Here is a 19,735-nt window from a genome sequence, read left to right as displayed (position 1 = left end):
AAGAAGAAAGCTCTGCTCTGTAGCATTTGCCAGTTTCTGCAGAGCAACTACTCTCACCATGGCCGATTTCAGGCTACCACGATGTCACTAAACACAGAACTGGGACAAGATATACACAGTTGCCTCTTGAGAGCCCAACCCCTTCTGAACAGGATGATTTTGCACGGTCACAGACCTGTGTAGCGTCTTTTCTTTCTCTGTTCCTTTCCTACCCAGCTAATGAGTTAGCACAAATATGATAATTTACAGTCCTGTGTGGAACAGTACATAGTTGAGAGTGGGAAAGAATGTGTTTTTTTCCCTAATCAACAACTTAGGATTTGTAAAGATTTGTACGAGATACTGACAATTAATACAGACCGTTTTGAATATTGACAGATGCACTTTAAGAGGAGACTTTCCAGGAAAAACTCTCCTTCCCACCTTCACCCTTATTCGGAGGCTAATGGGTGCAGTATAGTGTTAGGAAGGGATCTGAGGAGCTACTGTAATTATTTTTGAGCTTATAAAATGTATACAAGTCTCTTAATCTCTGAAAATCAGGATTGGCCTGGGACATTGTTTGACTCCCATGGCAGGAAATAGATCATAGAATCAGTTCTGTTGTAACATTTATTTTGAAAATGTGAATTTGTTCTATTGGGATTGATATATTGGAAACAATTTGAGCACAGCACAAATTTTTTGGTTTTTAATGTACAGTTTTGTCTACATGAAACACAGTGTGAACACAGAAAACTGCATGCCCCTGAACCAAGCCACATAGGAATACACAAAACCCTGAGCACACACACACACACACACACGCACACACCTTAAACATCTGTGTCAGTTCACTGCCTGTGTTGTAAACTACACCCATGCACATCTGGTGCTAAAACTGTCTTTCAGAAGACTGTGCTCCCTCTACCACTTCATGATAACTCACAAACTGCAACCCTGCTAGTGCCCTGCAAACTTCAGGCCTTTTTGCAGGTAATGTGTGACATTTATTGTGGTATAGATACATTTTTAATATTAAATAATTTAACATATATAAAGCCATGCTACTGTATTTATCAGTGCCTATCTTTTTTTATGAGATGATATCACAGATAATATTTTTGAGTGCTGCATCCTTAACCCTATTTTTCCCATAAACCCTATGGGAAAAATGGGGTTCTGGGTCTTTAGTGTGCAATTTTGCATAGCTTAGTGATTTTTAGAAACACCTGTTGCATTATAAAACAATTGACTATATCAATAAAACATCCTAAAATTCTGCCAGCCAATATGATGCTATCTTAATTTGCATGACTTCAGGAGTCCATGAGCCAAGACCACAAGAACAAAGGTGATCTGAACATAATAGTTGGCAAGCCTTAATGCCTTCCTCTTGCAAGAATCTATAATTCCCCTGAATGTGGGACTAAGGAAAACATAATCACATTTAGGTCAAAAGTTAAAAATGCAAATTTAGTCATTAATTTCTCTTGGGATTGATAAGACATTTAACCTTCACAATTAAAATATGAACATACCAGATAACACACCTTCTGTTTCTTATTATGTATGCATTCGTTTTACTGTACAAAACATAATTGGGATACAGAAAATGCTAATTACAGCTTGTCTGTTTAACCACCTTGATTTAATCTCATTTTCCCAATGCAAATAAACATGACTGCTTCCTACTGCTTTACACAAAGCATCACGTACTTTTTGCTTTATGACTTGGGGAAGATTAGTCACAGATTCTGCCCAGTCAGAATATCGCCTTTTGTTTCCAGCAGGATTGTCCAGCTCCAGGAAACTGAGGCCAGATATAAAACCTGCACCTCCCCCTCTGACGAACGGCTCCCCTCGCAGTACATTGCTCTGGGTTCCTGCACAGGAGAAATCCAACTACATAAGTCAGGATGCACAGACAAAATGAAAATGAGAACATAAAAGTGAAAAGTCCATCAAGTATTAAAAAATAATCCATCAAACTATATGACATTCTGGAAAAGCCAAACTATGAAGACAGTAAAAAGATGAGTGGTGGCCGGGGGAAGGGCAGGATGCACAGACGGAGCACATGAAACTATTCCATGTAACAGAGCAGGGAAAGTATTCTGTGTAATACTACAATGGTACATGGTACAGTCATTATACATTTGTCAAAACCACCATAAAATGTATAACACTAAGAATGAACCCTGATGTATACCATGGACTTTTGGTGATAACAATATGTCAATGTAGGTTCATCAGTGGTAACAAATGTTCCGCTCTGGTGGAGGATGCTGATAGTGGGGGAAGCTATGCATGGGTGGGAGCAGAGGGTATACGGGAACTCTCTGTACTTTCCACTTAATTGTGCTGTGAACCTACGGCTACTCTAAGAAATAAGGTCTATTTCTTTTTTAATTTATTGCCTGACAGTCAATGGTTTATGGAATTTTGTTCATGTTCTTAATGTTCTTAGTGCAATAGGCATATCATCTTATGCATATTATGTAGATTTCGGAGCCCCAACCAAGACCTGTGAGAGAGTACATAAGTCTTGGAATCAGCATTTTAACAAGCTTCCCCAAGTAACCCTCATGCATACTGAAGTTTAAGAATCACTGCCTTAACCAGTACACCTGTAGTTTAAGAACTACAGATTCTAAGACATCTGTTTTTATGTTATTTTTAAGCCTGTAGCTTACCTCTCCACACCCCAGTGAGCTCTCTGTTCAACCTACTTTTCCCTAGAAAAGGCAGCCCAAGGCAACAGTGAAGAGCCCAGACTGTAAATCCAGATTTCATGTATTTGCATCTCATATCTGATTCTTACTGTGATCTTGAGCAACCTTTCTGTGCCTTAGCATTCTTGTCTGTAACATATGAATATGAATAATATCTAATACTTATGTAGGAAAAGTATATTGGTCAATTTTTATAAATCACTTAAAATTGTGCTAGACATATAGTGCTTCATGTTTATTAAATACAAAATAAAATAAAATTGGTGAGCAGCTTCCAATCCCTAGCCCAGCTGATGACTAATGTCAACATCTTCCCAAAGAATTTGTCCAGATCATTATTTTTCCACCCTCATTCAAAAACTTGTCTTCCTCTGATGTGTCAACTTCGTGAGACAAACACCTTCTCTGGTATATTCACTGTAGTATTCCCAGTGTCTAGAAAAATTCCTGGCACATACCTCAAACTCCATTAATAGTTGATGAATGAAGTAAGTGAATGAATACATACCCCTAGTTTTAGTACTCTGTCTCCCTCCTTCTTGCAGTCCTTTACCAATATCCCAAGAATCCCTACTTCTTCACTGAGAGCCCAGGCACCTGGATCAGTTTTCACCTTTATCCTGATTTCTGCCATCCCCTAGGAGGATTTGAGCTCTACTGCTCAGTCTATAGCCTTACACAATGCACTGCAGTCTTACCTCCATCCCTACTACACTACAGAATTTCTTCCTTACAGCAACTAAATCTTAACCACCAAATCCAATGGATATTTTTTAGTCCTTATCTTAGTTAACCTCTCTACCATTTCACTCTGTTGGCCTCTTCTCCTTTACTTTCCACTTATTCTATTTCTTATCCTATCAGATTATTCCTTCTCTATCCCTCTTTTTTCTCTATGACTTTACCTATATAATCTTTTATTTGCTCTCTCCCTGTATCAAATCTCTTGATGGCACCCCATAGCCGTCAGAATGAAATCCAAACTCCTTAACATGGTACCTTCACAGTCTGGATGAGTTTACCCTTCCAATTCCTTCTTCAACCACTCAAAGACTAGCATACCACCTTCCTCATCCACCCCACTACCTCTGGCATGCACCAAAACCCTACCTGCACTGAGTATTGATGTCACAGAGTGGAACTGAACCTTCACTTGATATTGTCATTTTCTAGGCTTGTTTGCCAACCACCCTAAGGGAGGAAGTTGGTGCACACTGAGAACATGTTTACAACACAGAGGAGACACACAGTGAATGCCCCACCCTGTGTGATGTCTCACTGCTGTGACTTATGAAAGAGAGATCAGAGGAGATAATAATCAAACAGATGAAAAACAAAGTAGAACACCTCTTAAAGCTTCAAAAGCCCCAGGAGACCAAGAATATACCAAAAGAGAATGGAACAGAGCTTGCAATGCAGATTGCTCCCTTCACATTTACCTGAAGCTGATTTTAAAGCATCTTCCAATTCCTTGCATTTTTGCTTAGATGATCTAAAGATAAAATGGAAACCTGATGAAGAACATTTCTTCTCCTCTACTGAACTAAAACCTGGGGGGGGAGGTAAAAAAGACATGCTTAATTTCTGCATTTGTTTAAGACCTTCTTTGAGATGAAACCAAGTATGAGAGTGATTGTTACTTGCTGCTATGGCCATCTAACCTAGAATGACATGATATGAATATTTTCAAGAGCTCTAGGAGGGTCAAAGGTCAGAAAAGAAGATATTTGACTCTTGTTATTTTCCTTCTGTTAGATTAGGCCACAGAGGAAAAGAGGCAGGAGTGATTTCTACATGAAATAGTGGAAGGAGCAGAAATTGAACACTCCAAAGAGTGATATCTTTTACCTACTCACAGTCAGCTTCTTAAGCATAAAACAGATAAAAGTAGGAGGATGATGGCTTCTCCCAGCTGACCTAATTGAGGTTCCAAAAGCTGGGTTCTGGTTTTCCAGGAATTAATTCCTAAAACCCTAGTTCTATTGGCTCAGTCTCTCTACCTTTAATATTAATCTGTGGCTCCTAATGTCTCCATCCTATGACTCATAATCTTAGAATGTGATAATTTCTACTCATTATCAAACAGAGTTTTGTCAATGTATTTTTTAAGTAGGATATAAAATAATAAAAGTATAAAAGTATACTTTTCTCATATGATTTTACTAACTATATTAGAATACTCTCAACTTATTTCTTTTTTCTTTTTTTCTATTTTTTTGAGGTGGTCTCTCTCTGTTCCTTGGACATGATGGCAGTGGTGTCACCACACCTCACTGCAACCTCAAAACCCTGGGCTCAAGCAATCTTCCTGCCTCAGCCTCCTGAGTAGCTGGGACTACAGGCACACACCACTGTGCCCAGGTGATTTTGTATTTTTTGTAGAGACGGAGTCTCACTATGTTGCTCAGGCTGGTCTCAAACTCCTGACCTAAGTGATCCTCCCACCTCAGGCTCCCAAAATGCTAGGCTTACAGGGTGAGTCGCCACACTCAGCTTCAATATTTTTTGAAGAACAATTATTTCTGGCATATGTTATATGCCAGAAGTTTTGGTTATATTTAAATTAAAATTTTAGGGAAAAATATAAAATGCTTGAGTAAAACTTTTACTAAAAAGAATAATTTTGCAAACTTCAAAAGTTTTTTAAAACTCCTCTGCATTTCCTTTAAGTGCTATAAAAAGAAGTGAAACTGAGTTAAGATCAAGCCACTTGCACTGATTGTCCAAAGAAAGTGTCTGTCTTTGCTACAAAAACCTGTGCTTATGCACCATTTTTAACACATGAGATTAGAAAAGTTCAAATTATAGTTAAATTTTATCTGGTAGAGACCTTCAAAAAAAATAGTCCAATGAAAACACAGAAAAAATAGTATAATTCACCCATTTAAAGAAAGCTATAAGATTTCCTCTGAACCTCATGTAAGAAGTCTTACTCTCTGCTGGGCAGGATGGCTCACACTTGTAATCCCAGCACTTTGGGAGGTTGAAGCAGGAGGATCATTTGAGCCCAGGAATTCAGACCAGCCTGGGTGACATAGAGAGAGACCCTGTCTCTAAAAACAAAATAAAATAAAATAAAAAGAAGTCTTATTCTTCTCCAAGGTTGTAACAGAATCTTTACTGAAGAGAAAGAGCTTGAGAGAGGATTTGGAATTGGGGAGGAAGTGTGGGCATTAGCTAAGGACAAAGTTAGGAAGAAAACGTTTAACTTTAAACATTATTAAGCCAGGGCCAAATAGTCTCTGGAGAGCAGGAGCGGATATTAAGATGCTACTCCCTCCACTCCCACATCTGGGCAAGATGGTGAGGCTCTTCTCCTCAATGTTAAGTCAACAAAGCAAGAAGTCAGTGGCCCGTCCTGATTCTATCAAAAATCAGGCAATTTTAGCAGTGACACCGCATAAGCAGTAAGCTAAGCTAACTTTGAGGCCAGTTAGATCTGGGTTTATAATCTACGTGACCCTAGATATGTCTCGCAATAGCACTAAGTCTCTATTTCTCAATCTGTGGAAGAAGGATTACAGTACCCATCTCCCTGGGTGCTAGTGAGGATTATTGCTAACATATGTAACTTGCATCAATCAATTTAAACTATTGTTACAAGTACTAAGTAGTAAGCAAACTTGTGATATTTAGAGCAGATTTTTTTAAAGGAATGTAAGTGATTTAAAAAACAAAGGTAAATAAAATGCTTCCTTAAAACATTTTGATTTCTGGAACATGAGTAAATTCCCATTTAGTTTTTCTCGAGAAGTATTGTTTAATCTGAGAAATGGAAAAGGTTAAAAATTATGCTGAAAGTCCAACCAAAACCCTCTGGAGATAGCCAATAATGATAACAGTTTAACTCAGACATTATCAAAAAGAACAGGCAGGCTTTTCTTAAAGCATATAAGATTTTAAGTAGAGTATAATGGATCCTTGCAATTTTGAACTCCTTTACAATTTAAATCTCTATTTATCAAATTTTAAAGCTCAAAAGTTTAAGTTAACAACATGTTATTTCCCCATTAAAATCCCTGATATGCTTTTAGGTAACAATTTTTTCAATACTGTACCACTTTGTTGGATTTTTTCTGCGTCCAAATAAAACAAAACCCTGTATTCTCCTCCTAGGGACCCAGACTGCAGATAATGTGTCCCGTACTGGTCGATTAATCTTCGGTAGGCACCGTAGTCATACAGAGAGGGAAGGTGGGAGAGCTCCCTCCAGAATGGCTCAGCAAGTTGTAAAAATTCTGGATTGTTATTAATGAACTGAGCCACTTCAACAGTGTTCTGAATAACCAGCAATTGATAACTCTACGGCAAGAAGAAAGAGCAAAAGTGTTAGATGAAAGATAGAAAGGAAACAGAAATAATTCCCTGCTCAGTGTCTCCATCAACTGCCACCTCGAATCAACCCAGTCTATTTCAATGCATAATGAGGTTTCTTCTGGGCCCACTCTCTTGAAGCAATCTAAGAAATTTCTGGAGTCCCAAATAGGAATAATATCTAAGCAATGCCACAGTAATTTATTACATGACCTCTAAAACCCCAGGACCAAGTTGTTATGCCTTCCTCAAATAGAAAAAGAGAATCAACTCATCAACTGCTAATAATCTCACAAATAATTATATAAAATAATGTGTCTCTAGTGTCCATGTCTTGACAATGACTTGTAGGTAGGGTGAACGTATAATTTATTTCCCATATTGATGTATTTACAGGTTAAGCTACTTTATAGTGAGATCTTTTAAACATTTCCTAAGTATCTTTCAATGATATCCAACACAGACCACAGATCTACCTTATACCAAATCCCCACTATGTGAATAATATAATATGGAGATGATAAATGCTTTTAACGCTCACATTCCCACAATCAGATTCTTAGTCATAAAATAAATAAAATCAATATACTTATATCCACCTTGTGTGGTATAAGGAAATTTATTAATCAAGTTACTGACTTTAAGAATAAGATGAAATGTGCAGATTGTGAATAATGATCAGCCTGAAAACTTCTTCAGCAGTAAGTGTATATCAATTAGCACAATTCATCTCCACTATTCAGTGTCTCAAGATGAAAGTTGCAGTATCTCAAAACAATGAAGTGTTTAAAAATAAGTCTTTTGGCCGGGCGCAGTGGCTCACGCCTGTAATCCTAGCACTCTGGGAGGCTGAGGTGGGTGGATCTCTCGAGGTCAGGAGTTTGAGACCAGCCTGAGCGAGACCCCGTCTCTACTAAAAACAGAAAGAAATTATCTGGCCAACTAAAAATATATATAGAAAAATTAGCTGGGCATAGTGGCGCATGCCTGTAGTCCCAGCTACTCGAGAGGCTAAGGCAGTAGGATCACTTAAGCCCAGGAGTCTGAGGTTGCTGTGAGCTAGGCTGATGCCACGGTACTCACTCTAGCCTGGGCAAGAAAGCGAGACTCTGTCTCAAAAAAAATAAATAAATAAATCTTTTAACTTCCTCAGATGAAAATTTTGGTATTCCAAAAGTAACAAAATATTTTCAAAATCTTTTAGTTTCATGTACCTTCTAAAAAGGCTCTAGCATTTGCAATTAGGAAGCATATATAGGCATTAATTGGATTTTTAATTGTATATAACACTTAAAATGGTATCATCAGTAATTATGAATGAGAAGTTTAGGTTAGTTTAAAATAGAACATTTCAAAGTAATAAGATTTTTTAAGATTTTAAAATAACAACAAATACTTTAATGAGAAAATAAAAAGTATAAATATATTATTAAAAAGAATGAATTAAACGATACTGTACCTTTTAAAGAAATATATTGTATTGTGTCTTAAAGGAGGTACTATTGCCCTAATTTAAAAATGAAAGGTGATCCTTTTGATAAATACACTTTTGTTAATGTGAGCAATACTTAAAACCAGTAAAATATGGGAAAATTAGCTGATATTTTGTACTAACCTTTTCCTTATGGATTTCATTGGTATTTGAAGTATAACTGTGCGAAGCAGATGATGAAGACCTAAAAAAGAAGCGCTTCCTTCTAGATGATGTATGTTCTGCCGACGTATGTTTTACATAAGACCAACTACTGTTGTAATATTCATAATTAAAATCATTGTTTACTTTCACCTACAAAGAAAACGAAAGATTTTGCCATGACCAAATTAAGGCCTTGGATATATCCACAAAATTTTTGTCATGGATACTTTCCTCAAACAACCTTCCCAAAAAGACAAAGCTCTTCATTGACATAAAACAAACGTGACTCTCATTAAGACCAGGCCTGTATGAATATAAGGAAAGAGTTCATTCTACAATTACTCTTTGTTAAATAGGAGACAGTGTATCAATAATGGTAATCCCAAAGGATTCACTAAACACATTTGTATATAAACAACTTCTGCCTTCCTTTAATGTCAACATTTAGCCCAGAAGTGAGCAAATTACAAAGCTACATTAACAGACAACAATAAAGCATTTAGCTCTTGATTTTTCATCTGATAAAGGGAAACAGTTGCAAATAGGTGATATGAAGCAATGAGATCTTTTGAACTTTGTTTTAGAATGCTCTATGTCTGCAGTCCCCAACCCCCTGGCCGCAAACCAGTAGTGGTCTGCAGCCTGTTAGGGACCAGGCTGCAGAGATCCATCCCCCCACCCCACCCCTGTCCTTGGAGAAATTGTCTTCCATGAAACTTAGGAATTGGAGTTGGGGGGACCCACACACCAGGCGAATGAGGGAAGCTTCATCTATATTTACAGCTGCTCCCCTCCCCATAACTCACATCACCGCCTGAGCTCTGCCTGCCTCCCATGGAAAAATTGTCTTCCATGAAACCAGTCCTTGGTGCCAAAAGGGTTGGGGATTACTGCTCTATGTGATCCAGTAGTGAATTTAACTTTCTAATTCTGTTTGACTTGAACAAATGCTAAAACTGGATTTTTTTTTCCTATGCTAGGTGCTAAAAGGCCATCTCAAAAGAATTTTAAAGTAGACAATAGATGAGTCACCTGTGGCTGAGAAGTGACAGCTCCAGCTTTCATTGAAGAGAAAAACATTCATTTATCTTTTATTTTACTCTAGATCAAGTGTCAAAATGAAATGCCCACAGGTGGCTGGCAAGTAATAGAAATGTTGCAAACATCCAGTGGAAGGCATGGTGATAAAAAAATGAGCACATACTCTGTCTAAAAGGGACAATTCTCCAATCCATCAGACAGTCACCATATGTAACTACAGGTTGTAGTATTGATAGACTGTCTGATTTTTTTTCAAGAGATAAATCTGAATCTTATGTAAAAATCTCTCAAAATTATAGGCAACTAATTTTCTAAAAATGTCAGTCCCTATGGGAATAAAACAAAACATGCAAGAAGACTCTCCCTCATAGTGTCTGTTCTATATATAAATATTCAAATTGGGAACTCTTCTTCTATAAGCATTTGTGTTTTTATTATATATACATACACATCTGTGTTTGAGATCAAAGCATAAATAAGCACAGAGAAAATTGAAAGGATGGAAATGATACACTTTTTAAAAGAACTAAAATGAAAGAAAATGACAATATTATGCAGCCATCCTAAATGATGCTTGTGAAGACAAAATATTCATGTTGTCACATCAAGTGAGAAAGGGGGCAAAAGTGTGAAAATCCTGTTAACTATAAGCATGCAAGTATATGCCCAGTCAAAAAAGACTAGAAAGAAATACATGAAAATGCTGGAAAATATGATATGACTTTTATTACTACCCCATGTTGAAAATTAGGCATGCATGCTCAAAAAGATAATAAAGATAAGAAGATAAGAAAAGATGGATTTAATCAGACCTTTTATTAGAGGATTATTTTTATTACATTATGAAATTGGTTTGTTAAATAAGAAGGCATTGTTCAAAGTGCTATTAGAGATTTCTACAGTCACTAGATAGGGTCTCAATATTATTTGGTTTTAGATAAACACAAAGTTTAGTTTTTTATCTCTTTTGAGAAAAGGTATCTTTCTTTCAGTGTGGAAAAAAAATGAGCCTATTTTCTCCTATCTTTAGATCCACAATTCAAATACTTGGTTCCTGATTTGTGCAACTAAGCCTCTTAGCTGCTTTAGCTCAGCCTCTCCTCACTCCTATCTACCCTACACATAGCTGCAGGAATCATCTTTTTCAAGGCAGTATGATTTTATTAAATTTTTTTTAATTAATACTCTCCTCCTTCCAGCTTAGATCCTGGATTCTCCCAGACTGATCCTTCCTCTGAAATCACAAATTCAAACATCCTACACTCTGATATCTCTTATTCTTCTAAGTCTCATATTATTATTGCCATATCTATTATTTAACTTCATAGAAACGTGTTCTGCAACTTATTCTCCCTCTTTCTCCTTATCAGTACTTTCAATTTTTTACTTCCTTCCTGTTGTAGCTTAGGCTTCATGATTCACCACCTCAACCATACCCTTGCCAGTGAACTTAACTTCCTTGTTTAGATGTCCTGCTATCGTGTTTACCTGGCAAAAATCCAACCCGGGTCAATGCTTGTGGCCAAGCTGCTTAGTGCTACTATAGAAAAATCACATAACTGTATAGATTGGTGCCACTGTAAATCCAATCATGATTTTCATCCTCAGCAGAATCCTCAATACCACCCCTTCCAGAAGTTTTGTATTTCTCGGGTCAGTTTCCTTTCTCTCTCCCATTCTCTAAAATAGCTATTTTAAAATTCTGCAAAATTTTGAAAACTTTTCAAAACTCAATTCCCCAGTTCTATAGCCACTTCCTTGACTCTCAGAAGATGATCTTACCTCTTCTTTACAAACATTCCCACCTTCAGACAAAAACCTCTTAAGTCGCTGGCCAACAAATCTACAAACTTGCTAACATTCATTGCCTTCTTCTCCTCCATAGGTATCCCTCCTCTTGTCTTAGGCTAAATTCTCTGTCTCTTCTTGGTACTGCATTCCCTCCAATCTCTTCAAAGGATGGATTAAATTCACTGATTATTCCCTCTGCTATTGCTTCAATTTTTCTTTCTCTACTGGCTCCTTTCTATCAACACTTACACATGTTCTAACCCAACCAACTAAAAAAAGAAAGGCTTTTCCTGTTAATATACACTCTCTTTCTAGCAAATTTCCTGCTTTCCCATCTCACCACGTTAAATGAGTTAACTATAATTAATTGTCTTAAATTCCTCACCTCCCATTCACTCTTCCACCTACAGTGTTCTGACTTCCAATAAGGTTGCCAGCATCTTCCTTATTTCACCAGATGGTGAATACTTCTCCCAACATCATTCAACACTGTTACTGCTCTCTCTTTTTGGAAACACTTCTCACTTCTGTTGGCTCCCTGGTTTTCTTCTTTTCTCTCTGGATACACCTTCTAAGACTCCTCTAAGGCATCTCTCTCTGTTATATCACTCTTCTACACCATTTCCAATTGCCAATCATGTACTAATAATCACCAAATCTACCAAATGCATATCTCCAGCCCAGCTTTCTCCCGAGCACTTGTACAACCCATAAGTACCTAAACTGAACTTGCCTTCTCCCTACAGCCCTTATCCATAACAGTGAATTGTATTTCATCCAGCCATTGGTCCAAGTCAGAAAGCCATCCATGTCCCTGACTGCTCACTCTCCGTCATCCCCCACATTCAATCATTTGCCAAGTTTCCCTAGGTCATTCTCACGTCCCCTGGGGTTATCAAAATTTTCTAACTAAATTTTTTTCCTTAGGTCTGCCACTCTCCAATTCATTCTTTACTGCCCACAAGAGTGGCATCATAGAATTCTAGATTCCATTCTTTTTCTTTCTTTCTTTCTTTTCTTTTTTGAGACAGAGTCTCACTCTATAGCCCAGGCTAGAGTGCAGTGCTGTCATCATAGCTCACTGACTGCAGCCTCAAATTCCTGGGCTCAAGCAATCTTCCTGCCTCACCCTCCTGAGTAGCTGGGACTATTGGCACACACCACCATGCCCAGGTAATTTTTCTATTTTTTGTAAAGAATGAGTCTCACTATGTTGCTCAGGCTGGTCTCAAACTACTGACTTCAAATAATCCTCCCACCTCAACCTCCTAAAGTACAAGGATTATAGGCATGAGCCACTACACCCAGCCAGAATTTCCTTCTTAAAGTCTCCAATGGCTCTTTTTTAATCCAGCCACTTAAATGACAAAAAAAAGTCTTTTTATTTTGTTTTTTAATTTACTTATCACTCATAAACATATTTTTTACAACTCCTCACACTTCACCCTGTAATCCAGCCAGTTTGGATTTTGTTCAGTTATTCAGAAGTGTTCCTTAGCCCTCTTGTTTCTTCATTTTTCTCCCTCTCCCTCACTCCTCTATACATAAAGATGATAGGGATAGATATAGAGATAGAGCTAAAAGTAGATAGAGATATTTACTATATATATACATACACATATTTTATTTATATGTCTCTTGTAAGTATAGTGTGCTGCTAAGACAGGGCTTTGGAGCCAGACTTCTAGGGTTGAAATTCTATGTTTGTCATCTATCACTTCTATGATCACGGGTAAGCTATTTAACATTTCTTTGCTTCAGTTTCGGCATCTGTAAAATGAGATGACAGTACCTACTTCTTTGGGTTATTATAAGGAAAAAAGATCCATGCAAAGCTCTTGGAACAGTGCTTGGTATACAAAGGGCTTTTACTTGTGAGCTATTTTTATCATCATGCAAATTTTTCCTGGTTAACAAGGTAGATTTAGAAATATCAGGTATCTAGTCCTCATACCAACAGGAAGCACAGGCTCCAATAATTTAGCATCAGTTAAAATTTCCTTTAGAATATGTTTTTGTTTTTCATTTGATATGCATCTAGGATCTCTCTTAAAAATATATAATGAAGTACATTCCAGATCAAATCAGGAGAATCCATGAAGTTTCTCCAACTTGATCTTTAACTCATTTCCATCATATGCTGAGAACAAACACCACAGTCTTTCAGCCATTTCTGAAGCTGAACTAAACTGGCACCTTCCCGAGCAACCACAGAGCAGGAATGTGCTTAGGTTTCAAAGGCTTTCTTTGTGGTATAAAAGTATGAGTAAAGAGACGATGTGCATAGCATCAAAGTAAGTGGCTTACTCAATAAGAAACTAGGTTAGCCTGGATAAACCATGATGTTGAAAACTGAAACAGAGATTATAAGAGAGATTGACTGATTCTGTGTTATGTTTATTTACTAACATTTATGAGCTAAAAGTCACCTTCCACCTCGAAGAGAACTGAATACCGAGTGGTCCCTAGGTGGACTTAGTTGAACTATGGAGGACCTTCCTCCGTGTCCACCTCTGGGTTTAGCGCTCAGATGACTGACTCTCTGCCTGTTGCTTCCACCTCACTTTTCTCAGACTGGGTTCTCAAAACATCTCCGTTCCTCACTCAATAACAAGCTATAATTTTTCTCTACCCCGACAAGCACCTTCACATTCAGTGACTGGGAAGGCATTTCAGATGTCAATCCAAAAACCAAGCCCTGCTGAGGAAAATGAATGTGAGGATCACACTGTTATTAAATTATTCCTCTTCCTCAGAAGTGCAGACTTTCCGCACATCTGCCTTCCAACTAAGTCAGAAACACTCTTCCTTGTTTTCTCTGCTCTGTAACTTTCCAAATTTGGCTCTTCAAGAATATACATTCAATTCTCCCCATTATAATCAAGAAAGAATTAGCAGCACATCCTCCTTAGAGTAGAGGGAGAAAAAAATTATCTACATATGCCTATCTCACATTTTCCCTTCTGGCCAAAAGTTAAGTTACAATACTTATTATTCGTCATGTTAAATTTAGAGCTGAAAAAGAAATTAAGTGCAATACTTGGGGAGAGTAAAGGGTAGTAGAAAAATAATGGGCTGTGAAATCTGTCACTGGATCCAAGCTCCACTACTCACTAATTTGGTGACTTATAGTAAGTCAGATGAACTCCCTTGAGCCCTGACTTCTACATATATAAAATAGTAAGATATCACTTACCCTTCAAGGCTGTTGTAAAGATTAAACCTATGCTAATCTCCTAAAATAATGCAAATGCCACAGTAGATATTAAAATATAGGTAGTTATCACTATTTTTCAGATCTGCTTTACTCTTCATATTTATGATTCAATAACTCTTAAGTGTAACTGATTTATTCTATTGTAAGTTGGAGGATGGTGAGATTGCTGTTTATAACCAAAGCTGCTTTCTGGAGAGGATGAATTTGGGTGCGTGAAAGGCCCTTATGTCTGAACATTCTAATAGTCTGGTTTATAAATTCGAAAGTAATAGATAAAGAAACCTGAATTGAATATTTTTGGAGTTCTAGGATGAAAGGAAGGAAAAGGAATGAGAGAGGGGATCTTGGAAGAGAAGCTCGACAAAGGGGCTAAAACAGGATGAGGCCAGAAACCTCATTTTGTTGAGGCTGTGGAAGGATACTTTAAGATGGAGGATTTCAACTGTTATTGCTTGAATATGTGTGCACTGCAGCAATAGAAATCTCTCCTCTATCTTTCCCTCAGATCTTCAGGAAAGTTCCCTAAAGCCGTAACTTATGCATCAGTAGATTTTGTGTTGAAATTGGGGAACAGGATGAGTTTAGGTGGGTATAACAGAAATAGCATTCGAGACACACAAGCCTAGAACCAGAGGAGATCCTGAGATCATAAGCAAAATTAAAAAGTCAGGAAATACCAACATTGCCAAGAATGTGGAGTAGAGGCCACTCTTCCACAGTGCTAGTGGGGGTATAAATTCATCCAGCCATTTTGGAAACTTAACCTAGTAGAGTTTAGTATGTACATATTCTACAAAGCAGCGATTTGAGTTCCAGGTGTACTCCCTAGAGAAACTCTAGCTCATTTGTATGGGACTCATGCACAAGGATATTCAAGGCATTTTCATAAGAAAAAATTGGGAACAGCAATAAAAATGCCACCTGAAATAGCATACATAGATCTCAAAACCATAATTTTGAGTCAAAAAATAAGTGATAGAATATATATTTTATGATTCTATTTATATAAATGGCAAAAGGCAAAACTAAATCACAAATTTCTATTTACAGACAAAGACATATAGAATAAACATTTACAAAAACATTAGGAAATGTTTAATACAAAATATAACATAGTGTTTGCCTGGGCTGGGGCTGGGGTGGGTTTGGATATGACCAGAGAGAAACATAAAGGAGCCTTTAAGTCACTGGCAATATTCTATTTCTTGAGGTGGATGGTGGGCACATAAGGGCATTTGTTTTATCAGTTTTTCCTCAAACTGCACATATACATTATCCACATTCTTTTGTATATATGAAATAATTCATGAATTTAAAATACAAATTTTTTAAAGGAGTTGAAACTATGGCAGTATAAGGAGATTATCATTACCAGTCATGGCCACAGCCTTGAGTTTTAACACCCATACAGGGACAGACATAAGGTCTTGGGCCCACATAGAACATGGAATTGAGAAAGAGGCATAAGGATATGTCAGCTTAAATGACACAAGTTAAAAGTATCATTGAATGACACAATGACTTTCAACACAAGTTGAAAGTATTATTGCCGTTTACCAAAGAGCTAAAGAATGTGTATTTTTTTAAGTCTACATAAAACATTTATAAAAATTGACCACATATTAGGCCATAAGTAAATTCTCAACAAATATCAAAAAGTCAACATCATATAAATTATGATCTCTGACAATTCACAGATTAGAAATCAGTAACATCAATGTAATTAAGTACCTGGAATGTGTAGGAGAGGACATTTCCACTCAGTCTGTAGAAATCCCTTCCATCCCCACTAAACACTTTTCTGCATTGACCACCAAAACTTTTGGTATTGATGACTCTGTTCCTAAACTGGTCAGTGAGGGCATTGTAACTGTTAGAAGGAGAAGCAGGAGGAGGAAAGAAAAGGCACTTAAAAATTACAAATAGCACTTGCTGGGGGAAAAAAAGAAACATCAGAGAACTCTAGAAATTCTTAACATGCATGACAGTTAAGCACTTCTTTGAGAGAGCTCAAATAAAGAGAACAGTATCTTAATGCACACCATATGTTATCCAGCTTCCCCTGCTTGGTATAACAGCTAAAACTAATAGCTCAGAAAAATCCAACATCCTTTCAGCCTAGAACGTATTCGGGAAACACGCAACTTTGTTGTACCTATGGCAACAGCTGGCTTTGAATTGAATCTATAAATAAAACCAATATAACTAAGGTTACTCTTTAGGAGAGAGAGTGCTCTACAGTGAATTTCAACCAGTGGCCTCTTAGCATGCTGAATAGTATACTCTTTAAAGTAATTTTATCCTACTTCTCTGTTAATAAATTTTAAAATATTATAGAAGAATCACGTCTATCACTCTAAAATAGGTTATCTTAAAGACTTGAAATCTTAACTTAAGTCAGATGACCCCTAAAAGTCCTTCAGAATTCTTTTTGAAGCAGCAAACAGGACTTTCCCAACTTCACTTGAAAATAAACGTTCCCAGCAAGTTTAGGCAATTACTTTTCAGCCTGGGTATTACAACACACTCATTTCTCTCTTTTCACCTGTTCTCAGTCTATTGTCTCTTCATTCTCTTGAGTAGCCCCACGTTATTAAATTAGCTTTCTCTCTTTCTTCCTCTCTCTCTCTCCCTCTCTTCCGCCCCCCCACACATGCCCACCCCCCACAGGGTCACCTACTGTCCAGGTTTCCCTGGGACTGAGGGAATTTTAGTGCTAAAACCAGGACTATCCCAGGACAATGGGTCACTCTACATCTTACCACAGGTATCTGCAAGGATACAGGCGTGAATAAAAACAAAGTTGTTTCAGGATGTGGAAAAGAGCCCTCAGCCAATGAGAAGTCTTGGCTATTAGATGATTTGTTATTAGACTCCTCAAGCCATAAGCTAAAACAAAACAAAATTAAAAACTATACAGCTCACTGATGTACTCAGGAGGCTGCCCCGCACCTTACCCATTTCCAGTCAGTTCTACATTGGGAGGCGGTTTTTCTACATCACAGGAAGGTTTCCTTTCTGAGTCCTCACATCTGTCTTCATCGGCACTGTCTTCTTCACAGTCAGAATCCCCATTGCAAACCAATGATCTGCTGATGCACTGACCTGAACACAGGGGAAGCTCATGCAGATATGAAAGAGGGAAGAAGGGAATCACCACTCAGGATCAAAAAGGCTTCACCTGCCACCCCCAACACTGCCCTGATACTCTAATGTAAATTTGAGATAAATCCTCAGAATATCTAGGAAAGGACTAGTGATGATTTTGGTCTCCACTTTGCAACACACAAAAATGATTCTTAACTCTGGCAGACACAAAATTGAAAATAGGACCTGAATTCAAAATTTTAGGCTCTCCCCCATAATCGTCAAGTAGTTTATCTAAATCATAAAATGCCAACTACTAGGAAGATAGATTGACCTCCTGCCCTTCAATTTTCAATTTCCTTTTCTGCAATCATTAATTAAGATGATAAAGGTGAGCTTTTCTTGGTGATTTAGATTTGTAAGCTTTAAAAGCACAGGAACTCAGTCAAAAGGTTAAAACTCAACATTTTCTTAGCAGCTATTCTGTGCAAGACACTCTTCGAGTGTTGGGGTACAAATATGAATAAAAATGATCTTTACCAGACTTGCCATATACTTTTACAATTTAATGGGAAGGACTATGAAGACATAGATAATTATAACTCAGCAACATAATTATTATGATAGGCATAAGCCCAGAATACCAAGGAAGCACTGGAGGGTACCAGGGGATCTAACCCCTGCCTACTTCTCCAACATCATCTCCAGGCATTCTCCTACTAGCTTCCTATGCCCTGGTCATGCTGGACCACCTGCATCAACAAAAGGCCAGGCTTTCTGTCATCTCCAATGCTCTTGATTTACAATTCTCTCTGCCTAGAAGGGTTTTCCCTACCTATCTCCTACTTGTGCTTCAAGAATCAGATTAAACATTATCTCCTCTTGAAAACCATCCCTACCCCACAGGTTATAATTCATGTTATTCTTCTGTGTCGTTATGTTTTGTGCACAACTGTCCTCAAAGTATAGCATGTACCCCATTATACTGTCACTCAATTCAATGCAGCAAACATTTCTTGAGAGTTTATTATGTATGTACTAGGCACTCCATATGGCAAAATGAAAGAAATATAATCCATGTCATCAGAGTTCACAGTCTACCAAGAGAGACATCCAAGCCAACAAATAATTCAGATTACAAATGGTACAATATACACAGGAAACACAAAGAATTGATTAGTTAGTCAATTAACTAACTAGTTAGTTAATTAGTTCTATCAGTCGGGGATTTAGGGAAGGTTTCACAAAGGAAATATCATCTGATTTGGATTTTGAAAGTAAAATAGGAGTTTGACAGGTATCATTGAGGAGCACTTCCAACATGAGTATTATTTATGTACTATTCTGCCCATAAAACTTTAGCATTTTTTTTTTTTGAGACAGAGTCTTGCTCTGTCACCCCTGCTAGAGTGCAGTGGCACCATCACAGCTCACTGCAACCTCAAACTCCTGGGCTCAAGCAATTCTCCTGCCTCAGCCTCCCGAGTAGCTGGGACTGCAGGCATGCGCCACCATGTTCAGCTAATTTTTTCCATTTGTTGTAGAAACAGGGTCTCGCTCTTGCTCAGGCTGGTCTCAAACTCCTGGCCTCAAGCAATCCTCCTGTCTCAGCATCCCAGAGTGCTAGGATTACAGGCTTAAGCCACTGTGCCCAGCCAAACTTAAGCATTAATATTTTTGAGGGAAGAGACTATATGTTTCATTTTATATCCACAACCATCATCACTATATTTGGAACATGACAAGAATAATAAGTGTTTACTAAAAGCTGTCCAATTAGTCTAGCTACATAAATGCAACATAGACAATAGGTCAAGTAATATTCAATGCCAAAATTTTCAATGTTTCAATCACCCCATTCATAGAAGTGACCAATAGTGCTCCTTGATTAGCTAATTAGAGTTACTTTTCTTGTAAACATAATTGGGGCAGCAA

At 37.6% G+C, this 19,735-nt stretch overlaps 1 protein-coding gene across 1 annotated transcript in view; it reads right to left on the bottom strand.

The window, feature by feature from the left end:
- C7 (complement C7) overlaps nucleotides 1-19,735 on the bottom strand; it is a 55,661-nt gene that overhangs the window by 22,722 nt on the left and 13,204 nt on the right. The window contains exons 5-10 of the mRNA XM_045565620.1: nucleotides 17,671-17,818; nucleotides 16,445-16,583; nucleotides 8,644-8,814; nucleotides 6,773-7,016; nucleotides 4,154-4,264; nucleotides 1,699-1,865 (exon numbers count right to left, since the gene is read on the bottom strand). Of these exons, the coding sequence (XP_045421576.1) occupies nucleotides 1,699-1,865; nucleotides 4,154-4,264; nucleotides 6,773-7,016; nucleotides 8,644-8,814; nucleotides 16,445-16,583; nucleotides 17,671-17,818 (980 nt within the window). The remainder of the gene's footprint in view (nucleotides 1-1,698; nucleotides 1,866-4,153; nucleotides 4,265-6,772; nucleotides 7,017-8,643; nucleotides 8,815-16,444; nucleotides 16,584-17,670; nucleotides 17,819-19,735) is intronic.

This window comes from Lemur catta, chromosome 12 (assembly GCF_020740605.2).
Source record: "Lemur catta isolate mLemCat1 chromosome 12, mLemCat1.pri, whole genome shotgun sequence".
NCBI classification, from domain to species: Eukaryota; Metazoa; Chordata; class Mammalia; order Primates; family Lemuridae; genus Lemur; species Lemur catta.
Note: the sequence above shows the minus strand (reverse complement) of the source record. Positions and strands in the feature narration are given on the sequence as shown.